Source organism: Fukomys damarensis, unplaced genomic scaffold (assembly GCF_012274545.1).
Source record: "Fukomys damarensis isolate Sample0158 unplaced genomic scaffold, DMR_v1.0_HiC HiC_scaffold_37, whole genome shotgun sequence".
NCBI classification, from domain to species: Eukaryota; Metazoa; Chordata; class Mammalia; order Rodentia; family Bathyergidae; genus Fukomys; species Fukomys damarensis.
The window spans coordinates 67,585,178-67,600,875 of record NW_022900949.1 but is presented as its reverse complement, the minus strand read 5'-3'; the positions used below and the strand labels follow the sequence as shown (position 1 = coordinate 67,600,875).

Genomic DNA, 15,698 nt, shown 5'->3' with positions numbered 1-15,698 from the left:
GCCTGTGTTGTCTCTGGCACTGGTGTGAGCAGTTCCTCAGGGACTGAGGATATACTCATTTACTCATTATCTGGGCATTTGTGTCCTGAAGATCATTTGAATAACCACTGTCTCTGGGAGTACAAATTCAGTTTACTTCCTGTTTTTGAAAATTCTTATTGGCAATGTCTGATTCCTCTGCTTGAAACTAAAAAGAACACGACACCCACACAGAAACACAAACATGAAAAAAGGACTGGACAGAAACAGAGCACAAAGATGGCTATCCCTGTATGATAGGATTATGAGTGCTTTTAAAACCTCTGTATGTTCCTATAATCTCCAAATTTTCTATAATGAGTTGGCAAATTTTGTGAGCAAGAAAAGCTACCAACAAAGTATAATCTAGATTACTTGTGCCCATATATTGTAAGAGATCCGTAGAGGTGAATACTCTGGAGGTGTTTCTGACATCTTAATCCCTGCATAGCTTTGCCAAACACACTTTGCTGCCCTATTTACCTGAAGCAAAAAGTCTTAATTTCATTTTTTTTTTCCTTTTGGTACTGGGGATTGAACTCAGGACCTTGTGCTTGCAAGGCGGGTGGTGGAACCCCTGAGCTACATCCCTGGCACTAGTCTTAATTTCTTTACCCACCAGTTACATTGAAATGCATTTCTGTTTTCTCATAGGATGATCATTTTTTTCTGTCCAAAAAAGTATCAATTAAATATAACAAAATAATAATTCATATTCCTGAGATCAGGAATGAAAAGAGATAGTGGTTCATACTATGTCTTTAAGCTTTAAGTGCATCAGTAATTTAACATTTATATCAGGAAAAATCTATGCACTTTTCTCTCAATTAATGTAATATTACTATATGGCAACTTTATAGTTAGAGTTTACATTTGTTGGAGAGGATTTTTTTTGTTGTTGGAGAGGGTTTTATTAAAAATTGAGATTACTTAAAATAAACATATGGAAAAACAGATATTGATATGTAAAATTTAAAGCATACCAAATTCACTTTTGATATAAGTAGGTGCTCAAAATAAGATTATTATTTTTAATAAAGTCCTTTGAAATATGACATCAGTAGTGAAGATGTGTAGATGATCCTTGATTTATATCAAAGTCAAACCCATCATAAGTTGAAGCCATTTTAAGTCAGCAATGCATTTAACACACATAACCTACCAAACAGCAGAGCTTAACCCAGCCTAACTTAAATATACTCAGGACCATTTGTAAGCCCATAGTTGGGCAAAATCCAACACAAAGCCTATTTTATGATAAAATGTTGAATAGCTTACATGTACACACAGATGGACTTTTGTTGACACAATGAGATGTGAAAATACAAAACACAATACCCTGAAATGCTGGCAACCCAGTCCACTGTGCACACGGTTGTGGACGTTGGTGCTTAGGAGGCTGACTCGGCAGCTGCAGTTCACTAGCCACTTCCCAGCATTTTCAAAGAGTACTGTACTGCTTACTGCTAGTGCAGGAAAAAAAAATCAAAATTCAAACTTCAGAGTGCAGCGTCTACTGAACGTTTATTGTTTTTGTACCACCACAAACCTGAAAAATCATTACATTGGACTAGTGTAAGCTGAGTGCCATCCATATTTTCCCTTTGTGGAACATTTTTATTTTTAATAAAATTTTAAAGAAGCAACATATATCCTTTATCACATATGACAAATTATAATTTATTAACATAAAGATAACTCAAAGTAACATCCTGGCATTAAATGTGAAGGAACTTGGTAAAAGATACCATCCCATTATTCTACTAATCTCAACTAATTAAGACCTAATTCAGGGGCCGGGGATTGAGCTCAGTGGTGCCACTGCCTGCCTCACAAGCACAAGGTCCTGAGTTCACTCCCCAGTACCCCCACAAAAAAAGACTTCATTCAGATCTAATTCAAAACTTTCTTATGGGCAGCACCCTAAAAGTAGTTTTTATTGATGTAAAAAGAAAAATTTCAGTTAGGGTTTTGTTGTGCTATTTTTTAGAGCTATACTGATATATACTAGTTCAATCAATTAAATATATCTGTTTTACTTGATGGAAACTGGAAGTTCTTTCAACAATGAGAAAGAGAAAGCTAAGCCCCCCAAAAGACATTTAGCATTAATTAAGATACGAGTTCTAGAGCTTCTTTCTCACAAAGATAGAAATCGGGATTAGCAAGAAAGGAAATAAAAAAGAATAGAACTACCCTCAGTATTAACAAAGTTCCTACAAAGCAGAGTCACTAGAGGCATGAGGGGATGGTAAGGAGGTGGTTGCTGGGTTAACAATAAGAATGAGATCTCGTTTCTCCTAGCAGTGTTGCCCCCTGGAATACCCCGTGCTTCCATTTAGTGTTTTCTCTTCCATTTAGCTCTGTTAGGAAAATAACTGATTTAGTATTATGAATGGCGGGTAGGTTTAATCTCTGTGGTTACACATTAGTACCAAGCTTGGAATTTAGGAATGTCCCTTGAAACCGCATCTCTTCCTCTCTGAGAGGACAGAGAACTAAGACCCAGGACATTTAGCAGCTGTACAGCTCAGGTACACCTCATGTACAGCTCTGCTCTCTGTTCTAGATCAACCTGATTGAGTGTGTTCAGCACTATTCTTCCTCCTCCGCCGTAACACAGGAAGTGGGGGAATAGCATAATTTTCTTCCACTTCACCAGTTGCTTCCCACACGATTCCCCAGTGAGAGGCACATGTCTGAAGTGTGCAAAATAGGTGAGGAGCAGGAGTCTTTGTTCCTCTTTGGCAGGAGGATGAGGACACTCAGGAGTGTGGTGGTTTCTTGCATTTCCTCCATGATGGTTATGGTTGCTGCACCAACTTCCGGAAGATTCCCTGCCAATCTTCATGTGAGTGGGGTGGTGGCAAAGACCATCATTGGTGACTTTGTGGCTTTCTGAACCTCCTTCCCTCTGGCTCTCCTGAAGGCCAGCACACCTAGGCTTCCAGGGGACTGGTCAGCACGATTCCTGCTCTGCTCTCTGTCCTCCAACACCTGGCTGATTTGCTCATTTCCTAGTAAGCAGCTATTTATTTTTCCAACCAAGAAGGTAAGCCAACCATGACTCAGGATGTCTTCTAAATTTATAAAACAGTGTATTTCTTGGTATTTCCTGGTTATTTGGAACACTAAAGCAAATAAACCCCAACAAACAAAAAACAAAAAAACCACCTGTCTGATCCCCCTATACGCACACAAAAAAAGAAAAACCAACCCTTAGTAAATGGAAGCATCATCATTCTTTTTAAATGTTTTCATTTACTATATCTGTAATTGTTCTAAGTTTATCTTCCTTTATTCCAGAATTCTGACAGAGGGCAATTAGTTTTAGAGAAAGTGAAGAAAGGTAAGACGGCTGCTTTAATTTTTCCCAAATCTGGCTTGAGGGAAAATTCACACATCCATCTAGTTTATGAAACAGGCGTCGAATCTTTATTAAAGTGGCCAGCAGCAGAAGGTCCTCTCCACTCAGGTACCAGAGGACTGGAACCTCCTCGGGGTGGGGTATCTTTACAGCAAAGAGAAAGGAAAGGGAAGCTCAGAGTCAACGTGGAGAGGTAGTACCTGTACATAACACACCTGAATTCTTTTTGCTTCTCCTTTCCCTTCCTTCTCCCTCCTTCTGTCTTGTGGTCCCCTGTCCCTTTGCAAAAGATTTATCTCCTTATGTCCTATTATTTATCTTTTATTTTGATCTTTAAATAATTTATACTTGGGTTTCTCATATAGAAAATCCATGTAATATTTAAGCTTGTGTGTCTGCTTTATTTCACTTAACGTTATTGTCTCAAGGTGCAGCCATTTTCCTACGAATGACTCAGATTTATCCTTCTTTATTGCAGAGTAGTTCTCCACAATGTATAACTAGCACATTTTCATTATCCATTCTTTTTTTAAAAGAGACAAGAGAAGGATTTATTAGAGGTAGATAGAGGTCACACTCAAGAGTACAGCGAGGGTGTCCAGGGAAAGGAGGCACATTACAAGCCAGAGTAAGGCACATTTAAAGGCCGTCTTCAAGATAAGCGATCTGGGAGGTCTACTCTCACTGTCTACCAGGTTACCATGCAGTGGAGATATGCTTGCTGTCTCTAATGCAGCTCTTTTCCGGGCTCCCCTGACCCCTCGCCAGAGCAGGCTGACCGTCCATCTTCAGTAACTGCTTCCGCCTGAGGAGGGGCATTCATCTCATCTAGCCAGGACTGAAAGCCTCAACCTGACTGATCAAACCAAAGTCCAGATCTCTGCAGCCTCCTGGTCTCTTTGTGGTCAGCAAGATACGTGTCACTGGGCCAGGTCTGAGGGTCCCTGAGACTAAAATAAGGAACTTAACCCACCCTTTTAAAATAAGTTTGCAGGTTTGCTGACTCCCATCTCAGAAAAAGAATTTTCAGAATGCATCAGTCAGAGAGACATGAGAAAGATTTTTTAGCAGTAGATATCCAAAGCACTCAAGAGCAGATGCAAGTGCTCAGAGAAATGAGAGACATATAGGCTGCCTCTGAGAATTAGCTTTTATGAACCGTGTTGCTACAAACATGGAGACGCATGTATCACTGTAATATGTTTTTAATTCTTTGATGATGAATACTAATAAAAACTTTTTAATGTGAAGAGGGAGAGGGAAAGGGAGACAGGGAGAGAGAAAAAGAGAAGATATATGTATTTACCATGGATGTAATATACCAAAAGGAGATTATACTGTAAATTTCTAACCTAGGAAGAAAGTTGAATCTTGTCTGGAGCCTAAACACCTCATGATAGTAGCCAAACTGACTGAAAGTAGCTAGAATAATACATTATAGACCCTTACTTTTGTTGTTTGAACCTGACATCTCCCTTTTGTTTGCTGTCCCTGGGCTGTTCTACTGTGCTGAATATTGAGGTTATATTTCCACATACTTAAAAATATAGGTTTCTAGAAGTTGAAGATACCCTTGAAGTTTGCAGGAACGTCTTCCTCTAAACAAAGGTCCTCAGAGTTGAGGGGAATGTATTTAAAGTCATTCTATATGTTATATCTGTATATATATACACAAATCTCAATGTATATCGCTATATCTAGTTACTGTTTACTGAGTATTCAATGTCAAGTATCAGACTTAGCACTTTGCTCTCATTGAATGTTCACAACAAGTGTGAGGTTGGAGTCATTATCCTGTTTTATGTATGAGAAACTGTAATTCAAATTCACTTCCTTAGTTGAGAGTGTCAGAGCTTAAGTTTGAAACTAGAGGCTGTAATTTGAAGCCTCTGTCCTTAACCATTGTGCATTACTGCCGGCCACTGAGCATACAGAGCTGTGCCCTTAGCCAGGCACTAGGGATCAGAGTCAAGAAGACAGGAAGAAGGATGTCTCCCACCCCCCAGGAGCTCACCATCCTGTAATAAAGGCAGGCTGACTCAATAAACACAAGGACTGGAGCAACCTGGTGGAGAATTCAGACTGATGTGCTTGTTGCTGGCTAGGTGTGTTTCGAGCTCTGGGAAGGGTCTCCAAGGAGGGGCAGCTTAGGCTTAGGCTTCAACCTGATTAAAACCCATGCCACCTATCCCAGCCCAGAGCTTTTCTGCCACAGCAGAGAAAATATGGGAAAGCAGGGGAAAATGAACATAATACAAGTCGTAAAACCTCCAAAGCAACTCAATCACAAAGTAAACACTCCTGTGGCATTTGGATCCAAGTCTGAATTAAAAGGAGTTTCAGGAGAAAAGAAACAGTAAGCCTGCTTTGATTTGATATGAAACTTTCACTGTGCATTTTTCCTTGAATTCCAAAATTCTTGGTGGACCGTACATGGTGCAGGTGCATAATATATTAGTAATAATATTAACAAAAGTTATTTTACTGTTATTAATTTAAATGCTTTCCAGTATATTAATCATGTGCCTACCTTCACTTTGGTTCCAACACTGATTGTTGCCTGTTGGCCCACTGCTAGAAAAGTGATGGAAATCTTGTCTTGCTCTAAGATGCGAATCCCAATATTATGGTTCAAAGCTAAGAAGACAGGTTTAAATGAAACAAGGGGTGAAGAAGTGATGGAACTTGACCAATTCCAAGCTCTTACTCTATTTCCAGCTTGATCTGAATATTGACCTCCCAAGACGTTGATGCATACCCTGGAAGGAAACGAAAAGTTATAAACTGTAACACCATGATTCAGTGTTGGAATGGGCCCTGTCATTTGCTAACTAAGGCAGTAACAGTTCATGTACTCAACAGTATATGAGTGGTGGACCCCTTAGGCATGAAAACACGAGGATGGACTTCTACACTAGTTTGAAGTACTGGATCAAAGTTGGCACCACACTGATAAAGTGGGTACACAGAGTAGCTGGGACAAAGACGGAGCAGGGGTGGCTTTATTAGGGAAATAGGGGATGGACCCATGAAAGGAAGCTGTTCCTGAAAGAGGGGAACACATTCTGGGGAAGCCTACATTGACCTCAGTACAGGAAAGCTGCTTTCTGATGGTGCCCACCAGCTGTGAGCCAGGTGTCCTCCGTGCAGATGTCCCATCGGGGCTTGGTGTGGCAGAAGAGGCCTGGGAAAGAGCTCTGCACCGCATGGCAGTGGGACATCACCCACTAGGCCTCTCCAGTCGCAGCACTGCCAGAGCCCCACATTTACCGCATTACATACAGCGCTAGCCGTACACACTCGTAACAGCTGGTGGCATTAATGACCGTGTCCTTGTATCCCATCACCCACTTCCATGCCCATACCGTCTTCCAACTGGGATCATCATCCCCACCTTGAGAAGAGTCCTGAACACTTACAAAGTAGGCTTAATTTGATAAGGATTTTTCTTAAAAAAACTACTATGAATTGCCTGAGAGAAGATAACTAATATGTCACTTCTCCAGTATTGATTAGTGGTAGTAATCTAAGCAAAAGCACAAGTGAAAAACGGAGGTGATTATCTTACTGGATTTGGAAAGGAGATCTGTTTTTATCTTGAAACATAAATAAAAGTAATATTTGGCTAACATCTGAATAAATCAGTCCTTTATTTATTTAGTAAGCACTCTCTGAGTCTCAACCATGCATAGACTGCCATAGAATGACAAAAATGCAGGCTATCCCTCCAAGGAGCTCAAGTCCAGCAGGAGAGCAGCGGACATGCTATCCAAGACAGAAGTGGTCATGGGAATATCAAAGACAAGTCAGAGTGCCAGTGTTTCAGTTTGTGAGTCAGCGGCTCTATGAAACTAGTTCATATGGCTGACAGTAATTTTAGCATGCCACAAAATGTAACATAAAATTACTATTGAATCCTGAAAGATAAATGGAAAATTTCCAGTATACACGGTGGTCATGGACTGATTACTGCTATGGATTAAAAATAGCTCACTGTGGGGCCAAGGATTTAGCTCAGTGGTTCTGCCACCTGCCTCGTTAAGCGCAAGGTCTGGCGTTCAACCACGGCACCAAAAAAAAAAAAGAGTTACTGTGTCCCAATTTTCTCAAGTACTGGCAGTGCCCAAACTTTGCCAATTATTGGCAGATGTTACTAAAGTTGTTATATCTATAAAGATATAAAATATTTATTTATGAATTCTCAAGAAGTTTAAATTATATTTGAATTTAAAACCCAAATTTCACTTTGTCAGGCTATTAAAAACTATGAAGCCATACAGTATATGCATCAGTAGATCAAAGTGGTATTCAGATCTCTCCTTTCTTTCTCTCCCTTCTTTCCTTTCTCTTCCCCTCCCTCCATCCCTCCCTTCCTTCCTCTCTTCCCTTCTTTCTTCCCTCTCTCCCTTCTCTGATTTTTTTGAGGCAAGGTTTTGTTACGTGGTCTAGGCCTTGAACTTGCTACGCAGCCCAATCTGACCTTGAACTTGCAACTCTCTAGCACTGCAAGGCCCAGGAAAGATGAAAAGCCCACAAAGCCAACAAAAGAACAATAATGGCAACCAAAGGAACTTAGAAGCCTACCAGACTTTTCCATTGGGATGGTAGCAGGAAATTTGGCCAGCAGAATCCAGAACTGCCAGGATGGCAGGATTAGTGGGTGTGTCTTCCTGGACTATACAAATGAAACCATTTATCTTGTTGGGCACTCGGATGATGGCTAGATTTCCAGATGGATAGCTTAGATCAGATAAGGTCATGTGAGTTGTTCTAATGGTCCTTGACTAACCTGAAAATGAATTTAATTTATGAGAGCTCACTTAAATTATAAAACATTCTGAAAATGGGGGTTATTCTTAAAAAATGGACCCTGTAATTTTTGTGTCAATCAACATATATTTATGAGATGTAAAAATCCTCAATAAAGTAATACCAAAATAATCTAGCAATATATGAAGAGGACTGTGGACTATGATAAAATGGGGTTTATCCCAGGAATACAAGATTGGTTTACTATCCAAAAATTAATCCCTGTGGTCTACATATTAATAGAATAAAGAGCAAAAAACATGATTATCTCAACCAGCACAAAGCATTTGACATATTCCAACACCTTTTCAGAGTAAGAAGTCTTAGCAGACTTCAAACATGAGGGTAACCTGTTACTGATGTTATTTTATACTAAAATAGGAATTTAAATGTAGTTTTAGAGATAATAAAAAGAATCAAGTAGTTCTAGTCATCATAACTGTTATTCTAAAATGCTATGTTTGCTCTTAATTTAAAATTTTCCTTGCAAAACTTTGTACTATTGTCTGCTAACATTCTACAAAAGTGTGACTTCTAAAAGACCACCTAGGGCCAGTGATTTAGCTCAGTGGTTTGGTGGCCTGCCTTGCAAGCGCAAGGACCTGAGTTCAATCCCCGGTACCAAAAAAAAAGACCACCTAAGCAGTCAATAGGGAGGTGTGGAGGGGTTGAAGGGAGGGCAGGGGAATGGGGAAAAAATAAGAACCAAGATATATCATGTAAAGGTACAAATTCCCAATAATGAATGTCAGCATATTGTATACCTAAAATGTACCAATAAAATGAATTTTAAAACAAACAAACAAAAACAAGATGGTAGGCCAAGCTGGGCAGGTACCTTGCCTATAATCCTAGCACTTGGGAGGCTGAGGCAGGAAGACTGCCATGAGTTTAAGGCCAGTCTGGCCCACACAGCTAGACCCTGTCTCCAGTAAACTTAAAAAAAAAAAATGATAGTTCATCACTTACAAGATACATAAAATATGATACTGACTCCTGATATTAATGCTGACCAAGATAAATAAAAGAGACAACTGTTTTCTAGTCAGGATTTATAGTTCAAAGTAGGGAAAAATTTATTTTAAAATATACCAGTTTTTCTCTGAGTGGTAGAGTTTTAGGGGTAATACTTGTCTATAATTTTCTGTTTTTACTCTCATGTCTCTTTCTTTTTCTTTCTGAGCAAATAAAGCCAATAAAAATAACATTGAAAGCAAGGATACAATATTTGTGTTGTTCCATCTGGAAATGAAGTCAGAAACTTGATTCCGTTTTTGTAATGCTTCTCAAAGAGCTCATTCCTCACAATCTATGTTCCAGAGAAAAGAACAGAACATTTAACGTTATTTTTTTAGACAAAAACATTAACTATATTAGAAAAACATAACAACTGACATCAGTTGTCTATGAAACAGCGATATGACAATTTCCTGAATCTAAATGTTTGGCCCTGCCTCAACAAGGGATGTCTTTAGCAATCACTTAGAGATTGTCCCTAACCCTTGAAGTATACCTTTTTTTTTTTCCTTTAGAGACAGGGTCTTGCAATTTGTTAAATTTTCCAAAATGGGGTTAAACTTTGGACCATCCCGTCTCAGCCTTCCAGAGTGATGGAATTATTGCCATAATACTACCATGCCCAGCCTCAGCAGTATAACTTATAAAACCTTTCTGGTGGAATTTTGACATTACATATCTATTCATGTTACATATCTGCTAGAAATTTTTATTTTTTACTCTATACAGATATTTCTATAAACATAAAGACAAAAACTGTACCTAGTGCAATGGCAGCTTTCTACATCCTGATTGTAGTGCTGATCACATTAACTCTGTCAAAATTCTTATAACCAAACACTTACAATGGTGACATTTCATTCAAGGGATGACTTTTAGAAAGGAGAAGAATATGGTAGTAATAAGCTGCAGTAGCTGGTGTCTCTTCAAGACTGCTCTTGGAGGTCATTTGAGCACACTAGTGGAGCGTGGGATGGTGAGGAAAGACATGCAGAAAGATGCTCCTTAATGCATCTCCAGGCTCAACTATTTTATTTGTAAAGTTCAATGTGGAGATGAATTTGTACTCTGCAATATTTTGTCATGACCTGAACATTCATTTAATTTGATGAATTCCTAATCTTGAATTAAAGTGGATATAGAAATTCCCAGAGCTAAACAATAAAACAAGCTAAGGTTTCACATAAATATTGGCCTTTTTTGGAAATGTCCCATAATGGAAAAATTATGAAATCTGGAATATATCCATCAAGCGCTTCCCTAATGAATAATTATAAAGCAGACACCTGCATGACTGGGTGGTGACTTATGGAACAGTGGGGAGACGCGGGGGAGATACGGGGCACTGCTGATACTCTTGAAGCCCTCGGCCCAAGGTCCGTCCTAATATCAATACTCTTCCTTTCCATCGCTCCTCTGACTTCATAGGAATCCCTTTGCTTTTGTCGACACTCTTGTTGTTTCTAAACAGCATAATTTTTGTCTTTTAAAAATCTCACATAAATGGAATCATACATTGTATATTTTTATGTCTCACTTCTTTCCGTCAACATTGTAAAATTCATATGCATCCCAGTTAGTATCTGATTGTAGTAGTGATTTCATGATATGTAATTCGTATTCATTTAAAATTTATACTTTTGTAGTATTTATATTTAATGTTTGTATAATTATTTCTATTATAGATGGGACATAGTTGGATTGCTTTCCTTTTAAAAAATCCACTTTGATAGTCTTTGTGTATTAATTGGCACATTCATTTATTTGCGTACAATTACTGGCAATCCTTGATGCTTTCTACTTGTCCCTATATTATTTTTCTCTCATGTTTTCTTATCATTTGGAGGAATTTTTTAAAAATTCTATTTTTCTGTTTCACCAGTTCTTGCTTGAAAGTTTTACCTTCTGTTCTACTATTATTTTTCAGACAGTCCTAAGGATTTCTTTTTTCTTTGTCCTAGGAATGTCAACAAGAAAATTTAATTTATCAAAGCATGAAGCTATTTTTCCCCCTTCTCTTGAACCAAGGACTTCAGGATACTGACAGGGTTCTGTGTCCTTGGGTTCTGTATTCTTGGATTCAATCAATTGTAGATTGAAAATAGTTTTAAAAAATTGTATCTGTAGCAAACAAGTACATACATTTTTCTTATTATTAACTAAACAATACATTAAAACAACTATTTATATAGCATTTACATTGCGGTAGGTATTAGATGTAATCTAGGCATGATAGAAAATATTCCTGAAGATATTCATATGTTTATGGTAGTACAGGTTGAACATGCTGCAAAATTTAAACTCTTTGAAACTCTTTGAGCATCAACACAATAGTACAAGTGGACAGTCCCACACCTGACCTTATGTGATGAATTATAATCAAAACACATGCACTAAATATATTGTATAAAATTACCTATACCATGTGTGTAAAATAAATATGAAACATAAATAAATTTCATGTTTATACATGGGCCCCATCCTCAAGATATGATTATATGTGCAAATATTCCCAGATTTAAAAATTCAAACTCCAAACACCAAGGGATACTCAACCTTTGTGTGCCATTTTTTTAGAACAAGAGATTTAAGCATCCACAGTGGACTCTAGAACAAACCTCCTACAGATACTGAGGAACAACTCTAATTGCATCTAGCACTTTTCACAATTCTTGTCCTATTGTTGTATTGAATTTCTTTATTTTACTGTTTTTTGGGATCACACAAGCTATTATTACTGCTCTATCAGCCATTTTAGTTTTATCCATATATATCATATACCTCTTTCTTTGCTCTTCATTTTTCTTGAATCTCAGACTATGCAACAACCAAAGAACATTCTTTTTTTTTTTGTAGTACAGGGGATCAAATTTGGGCCCTTGTGCTTGCGAGGCAGGCAGTGGAAACACTGAGACAAATCCCCGACCCTAAATTATATTCTTTAGAATTCCATTAGTGAAAAGCTGTAAATTTTGTTTTTTTTGGCATACTTTCCTGAAATAAAATTTAACTTGATGTAGAATTCCACATTGCCTATTATTTTCCTTTACCACATGGAAATTGTTCCATTGCCTTGTAGCTTGTATTACTGATTTCTGTTGGGAGGTCATATACTAGTCTTACTGATCTCTTTTAAATATAAAGTGAGCTTGTTTTTCCTACTACTGCTCTCAAGGTTTTTTTTGTCTTTGGTTTTCTGCAGTTTCATCACGTTATGTCTAGGGTGTGTGTGTGTGTGTGTGTGTGTGTGTGTGTGTGTGTGCGCACGCACATGCTGCCACAGATCAAATCCTTGAGTGCACAGTGGTTTAAAAGTAGAAAACTGGTGAAGAGCCTGTCTGTATAGGCTTAAGACTGGTTAGGATTTTCTCAGGGTATGGACAGGCCTGAGATAAAATGAAAGGTCTCAGTTCCAAGAAATAAAAGCTGCTGTAGAAAGTAAGATTAATACTTCTACATTAAAAAAAATACTTTTTCAAGTTTACATGTACTATTAATAGGTTTTTATCAAGTCACAAAATGAGAAAAATCATATCTGGATTTCTCATATTGTCATGATATGCTATATTTAATTACATCAATTTTTTAGAAGTGTTGTTAGAAAGAAGCTAATCCTTGGGTTGGTCTTGTTTAACTAATAGCCTCACCATGCTCCTTGCCTGGAAGGAGCCTTTAGGCTGAAACTCAACAGAATGAATCCACCAGGCAAGGCAAGCAACTAAACAGAGTGGGGGGAAAGTGAACCAACAAGAGGAAAATAACATGATAAGGAAAAGTCAAGACATAACCGTTATAACCATCAATGTTAATGGTCTCAATTCATCAATCAAAAAAGAAAAAAGGAGACTGACAGAATATATCAAGCAGCAAGATCCAACAATATGCTGGATACAAGAAATACATTTAATTAAAAAAGAAATTCATAGACTGAAAGTCAAAGGATGGAAAACAATTCTTTATGGGACAAGAACCCAGAAAAAAGCAGGGGTAGTTATTTTATTTTAAGACAGTGTGGATTTCAATCCAAGACTGATTAAGAGAGACAAGGAAGTTCACTATATCCTTGTAAATTAAACAACTCTAGAGAAAGAAATAACAATTATAAATGTATATATATGCACCAAATGCTTATGCACCCAGCTACACAAAATAAATATTAGTAGACATGAAAAATCAAATAAACACTAATATAATTGTAATGGGAGGCATCAATATTCCACCATCACAAATAGATAGATCAACTAGACAAAAATTAACAATGAAATATCAGAACTGAACAACTTTTGAACAAATGGACTTAGTAGATGTCTATAGAGTATTCTGTCTACCCTGCAATACCAGAATACACATTCTTATCTGCTCAGGAGACAGTCTCTAAAACAGACCACATAGTAGCTCATAGAATATGCTTAAGTAAATGCAAAGGAATTAAAATTATCCCACGCATATTATCAGACCATAGTGCACAGAAAATGATAATCAATGGCAAAAGAAACTACAAGAACTTCATAAACAAATGAAAATTAAATAACACCCTCTTAAATAACCAATGGGTCACAGATTAAAGAGAAATTAGATAGTTTCTATAATTAAAAGATAATGCCAATACAACATACCAGAATTTATGGGACACAATGAAAGCAGTTATCAGGGAAATTTATAGTGGTAAAAAACGAACAATAAAGTGAGCCCAAATAGACAAATGAAACTCAAAAGAAGAGCAAGTTAAGCACAAAACTCATGCAAGGGAGGAAATTATAAAGATCAGAGCAGAAATTAATGCAATGGGGACTAAAAAAAAAATACAACAAATCAATGAATCAAAGAGTTGGTTCTTTGAAAGAGTAAATAAAAATGAAAAACCCTTAGCCAACCTTATCAAAAAAAGGAAAGACTCAAATCCATGTAATCAGCAATGAAAACAGAGAAATCACAAAAGATCCTGTAGAAATCCAGAAGATCATAGATTCCTACTTTGAGAACCTGCATTCTAATAAGATAGAAAACACAGAAGAAATGGACAGATTCCTAGATACATATGAATTACCAAAGCTGAATCAAGAAGGCATAAAATTTCTAAATAAACCAATATCAGTCAGTGAAATTAAAGGTGTAATTAAAAATCTACCAACAGGAAGCGGGGTGTGGTGGCATATGCCTGTAATCCCAGAATTTGGGAGGCTGAGGCAGGAGGATTGTTGTGAGTTTGAGAACAGCCTGGGATACATAGTGAATTCAAGGTCAGACTGAACTACATATTGAGACCCTGTTTCAAAAACAAAACAAAAAACCCAAAAAAACTACCACAAAGAAAAGCCCAGGCTCTGACAGAATTGCTGCTGAATTTTACAAGAAATTTAGAGAACCTATGCTGATACTTTTCAATTTAATGAAATTGATGCTTTCAATGTTTCACTTTAATGAAATGGAGAGGGAAGTAATATTCCCAAATTCACTCCTGGAAGCAAGCATTACTTTGATACTAAAACCAGAGAAGGATCCAACCAAAAAAGAACTACAGGCCAATCTCTTTAATGAACATAGATGCAAAAATCCTCAATAAGATACTGGCAAAAAGAATATAGCAAATCTTCAAGATCACACAGCATGACCAAATAAGATTCATCCTACGGATGCAGGGGTGGTTTAACATATGTAAATCAACAAATGTAACACACTATAAGGACAAAAACCATTTGATCATCTCAATAGATGCAGAAAAAGGCTTTGACAAAGACCAACACCCATTCATGATAAAAAACCTACAGAAAATTGGAATAGACAGTATTTATCTCAATCTGATAAAATCCATCTATGACAAACCAACAGCCAATACCATACTAAATTATGACAAACTGAAATCTTTCACACTAAAATCAAGAACAAGACAAGGATGTTCACTGTCACCACTCTTATTCTATATAGTTCTATAAACATTAGCCAGAGCAATTAGCAAGAGAAAGAAATAAAAGGAATAGAATAGGAAAATAAGTTAAATTATCATTATTTGCATATGACATGTTACTCTACACAGACGACACCAAAAATTCCACCAGAAGACTTCTAGAAGCTGGATACAAAGTCAACACTAAAAAATGAACAGCATTCCCTGTACACAAATAACAAACTCCCTGAGACAGAAATAAGGGAAACTACACCCTTCACAGTATCACCCAAGGGTCAGGGACTTAGCTCAGTGGTACCATGTCTGCCTGGCAAGCACAGGGTCCTGAGCTCGATCTCTGGTACAAAAACAAAAAAAACCAAAAAAAAACCCAACACAATAGCATACAAGGGGGGAGGGAGAAATACCTAGGAATCAATCTAACAAAGGAAGTAAAAGACCTTTACATTGAAAACTATAGTACTTGGAATAGGAGATTGAAGAGGATATCAGAAAATGGAAAGATATTCCTTGTTCTTGGGTAGGAAGAACCAATATAGTGAAAATGGCCATACTTCCAAAATTGTTATACAGATTGAATGC

At 37.4% G+C, this 15,698-nt stretch overlaps 1 protein-coding gene across 1 annotated transcript in view; it reads right to left on the bottom strand.

Moving 5' to 3' along the window:
• Positions 1-3,220: 3,220 nt before the first annotated feature.
• The window catches only part of Erich6 (glutamate rich 6), a 31,000-nt gene continuing 18,522 nt past the window's right edge, over positions 3,221-15,698 (bottom strand). The window contains exons 11-14 of the mRNA XM_010625302.3: positions 9,418-9,503; positions 7,970-8,125; positions 5,916-6,144; positions 3,221-3,529 (exon numbers count right to left, since the gene is read on the bottom strand). Of these exons, the coding sequence (XP_010623604.1) occupies positions 3,266-3,529; positions 5,916-6,144; positions 7,970-8,125; positions 9,418-9,503 (735 nt within the window). The 3' untranslated portion in view covers positions 3,221-3,265. The remainder of the gene's footprint in view (positions 3,530-5,915; positions 6,145-7,969; positions 8,126-9,417; positions 9,504-15,698) is intronic.